Raw genomic sequence first — 3132 nt, 5'->3', positions numbered from 1 at the left:
GAAAAAAAAAAAAGGTAGAAAAATCTTAACTGAAGCTTGGAAGTATAAATCATGCTATAGGGGACAGGATGGCAGTAGTATTTAGCAGGTCCTTGACCCATCATTGAGAATGTTAYTTTATTTCAGCTTTCAGCATGTTCTTCCATTGCTAGAATATTGAGAAAAAAGTGTTTCTGTAATTCCTTAATTTAAATTCTTGTTATACATCCTATAGAATTTTAGTAGTAGAGAGAATAAATAATACAAGATAGATATATTGCATTCTARTATCCAGCTGAAATAAAAAGAAAGTAGGAAAAGAAAAAAAAGACTATGAAGTCATAAAGCAGAAAATGAAAGTGGTGTCATAAGCATACACAAGGGGGAAAACCTTAAAAACCAAAAAATGATGAAAGAAAACTTCTCCTACAGAACAATTAAATGTCAAGATTTGAAGAAATGGGAGTCTACAAATGACTTTAAAGCACCCAGCCTAGCACGCCGAATTTATACACAGGAAAGGAGGAACATCAGAGCTTGTCTTTAGCATGAATGCTTTTGGCTTGGTACACATTGGCCTCATGCTGTCATGCACTCCCATCATCTCCAGTCTTCAGTGCAACCACCTCCCTTTGCAGCAGAGAAAAGTGATCAGGAGCAGCCTGCAACTTTTGGATAAAATGGGCAAAAACTTTCCTCAACAATGTCTAAGAGACAAAACATCCTTCAGATTTCCTACACGTGTTCTGCAGCCCAGGCAGAAAGAGAATGTCAGAATTGCCATTGAAGAGATCTTCCAACATATTTTCTATATCTTCAGCAAAAACCTGACTCTAGCTTCTTGGGATGGGACAGCTGTGGATCAGTTCCAGAATGGACTTTATGGGCAGATTGAGCAACTGGAGGCATGTGTAATCAAAAATCACACCCACTACCGTCCGAGCAAAGAAGACAGCAGGCTGAAACTGAAGAAATACTTCCAAAAAATAGACTGTTTTCTTAAAGACAAACAACATGACCTGTGCTCTTGGGAGATCAGCCGTGTAGAAATGAGGAGATGTCTCCAATTGATCGATAAGGTGACAAGGAAGCTTAAAAACTAAGGTACAAAGATTTTAACCACACATAATTTATAGTACTTATAAATAAATATTATAAATAATATTTATTATTTGTTCTATGATCTATCTTGTGGCATGGTCCCCAGTTAATTTTGRTATTTAATTATGCTTCTGAAATTTACTTTTGGAAATGTGATGCATTATTCAATGTAATGTAATTTTTTTCCTTGGTAAGCAAGGTGTCTACTCAAGCTATAAATTAATCCATATGAATTTTCAGTGAGGGGCTCACCCTAGGAAGAGATTACAACCTTTGATAGATAGTGGCACCTTGCAGTATTTTCTGCTGAGAAAACATGCAGCTACTTTCCTGCTCTATTTCCCCTGTGTGCAGAGAATCACATATCTGTGAATGAACTACACATCCTGAGCCTTATGTGTGCTAGATTTGTACTGCTTCAGTGGTAGGTTTTCTCAACCTGATTTAGGTTGAGAAAATGCATTTTGCTTTAAAAGTATGTATCCTCTTTTCCAAGCATGTACTTTTTTTTTTTTTTTTTTTTTTTTTTTTTTTTTTTTTTTTTTTTTTTTTTTTTTTTTTTTTGCATTCGAGTCATTCTAACATTTGCTTTGTTCAAAGATGTAAAGTAATTCTAGAAGGATTTGTCTACATAGCATATTTTTTTCAGTAGTTATGGCTTCTGTAGTAACTTCCCAATTGGACAGTGTTACTTTTAATTGAAATAYATTTGCCTTTAACTATTTGGGGGTGAGGCTTTTATTCCTTACTGCAATGTTTCCAGTTCACTTCAACTTCTTTTATAAGATTCTTTGAAGTAACTTTTCTATGTAAAAGTACCCTGAAGCCACATCTGCCTGTGGCACTCTGCTTGCTCATGGGTGTATTCATCCTGGCTACTGAATCTCAAACATCACGATCCAGTGCTGTGTTTTATTGCTGCATGAAATTTGCCTCTTTCCCCTGCTCACAAATTGAACCACAGAAATGTTGGTACTCCAATTAATTCTCCCTCCAAAACACACAGCCATCAGTRATAATTACAATATAATCAAATTCTTTAAAAAACCTTGCAATAAACTGTGCCTGGATTTTACCCTTGGGAAATTGTCCCTGGGTAACTCCATTTGACATGGTGTGCTTTCCCTAATCACTTGCTGTATGTCAGTAATGGGGGAACAGAGCTACATCAAGGCTCTTTTACCCAAAGAATATAGTTAAAAGTTTGCTAAAACCCCAGCAACTTTAAAAAACAGTAAGAAATCCCTCTGTGGCCGCCCTGATGTACATTTGGCCTTGGATTCCGGGTCTGGCATAAAGGAACAGAGGAGAGAGCATTTCTGTGGCTCCCTAAAGAGGGTGGTGTTGGTTTTGTAGGGCTGAAATTGTCAGAGGTTGGTTTATGCATCAGGTTAGGAATCACCATAAAGCTTTTCCTGATCAGCACCATTCAGAAGAGCATCACTGGAAGGGGAGATAATAAAAAGGTGCATCTCAGCAAAAAATGGGTTGGTATGAACAGCAGCCATGGTGCACGGGGTCTCAGGTACCGTATCCATGACATGGGTCTCTTTTGCAGGGTGCACATACTGTCCTCTCCACCACTCACAGATGCAAGSTAAAGAAGAGATGGGACACATGGGTATCATGGATGAAGCTGAAATACCAGAAATAAAACCAGCTAGCAACTTCACCATGATCAAGAAAAGCAAAAAAAGAGGAACAAACCAGAGTAAATCAGAGTAATTTTCCTACCTGGTGACACCCTGCTACAAATGTAACAGCAAAATATGTRTTTCTTGGGCTTTGTAACTAACAGCACTTGAAAAGGATCCACCTTGGGACTGTTTCAAATCTCATTTCTGTTGCTTGTTTGTGTTTTGTGCTTCTTCAAACCCGTATAATRAAATGGCATTCAGCCTACTTACCCTTCTGGTTCTGATATACTTGGGTGGGTTTGGCAAGGCAGTAAACTGTTATGAAATGGTCTTAYTTTTTATCAGAATTTGGAAATAACATGAAATTTTTTCAGCTGCTCCCTTGTGAGGGATTCCAGTTTTTATTGCCTTAGTT

The 3132-nt window shown here is 37.5% G+C and overlaps 1 protein-coding gene across 1 annotated transcript; it reads left to right on the top strand.

Moving 5' to 3' along the window:
* Positions 1–494: 494 nt before the first annotated feature.
* LOC130573232 (interferon alpha-2-like) lies at positions 495–2717 on the top strand. The gene is made up of 2 exons (XM_057365532.1): positions 495–1078; positions 2639–2717. Exons 1-2 carry the CDS (start codon positions 528–530, stop codon positions 2679–2681), a joined length of 594 nt encoding a protein of 197 aa, XP_057221515.1. The 5' UTR covers positions 495–527; the 3' UTR covers positions 2682–2717.
* The last annotated feature ends 415 nt before the right edge of the window (positions 2718–3132 follow it).

This window comes from Malurus melanocephalus, unplaced genomic scaffold (genome assembly GCF_030028575.1).
Source record: "Malurus melanocephalus ecotype Western Australia unplaced genomic scaffold, MMel_1.1 scaffold_54, whole genome shotgun sequence".
NCBI classification, from domain to species: domain Eukaryota; kingdom Metazoa; phylum Chordata; class Aves; order Passeriformes; family Maluridae; genus Malurus; species Malurus melanocephalus.
The sequence above is the reverse complement of the archived record's forward strand: the minus strand, read 5'-3'. Positions and strand labels throughout refer to the sequence as shown.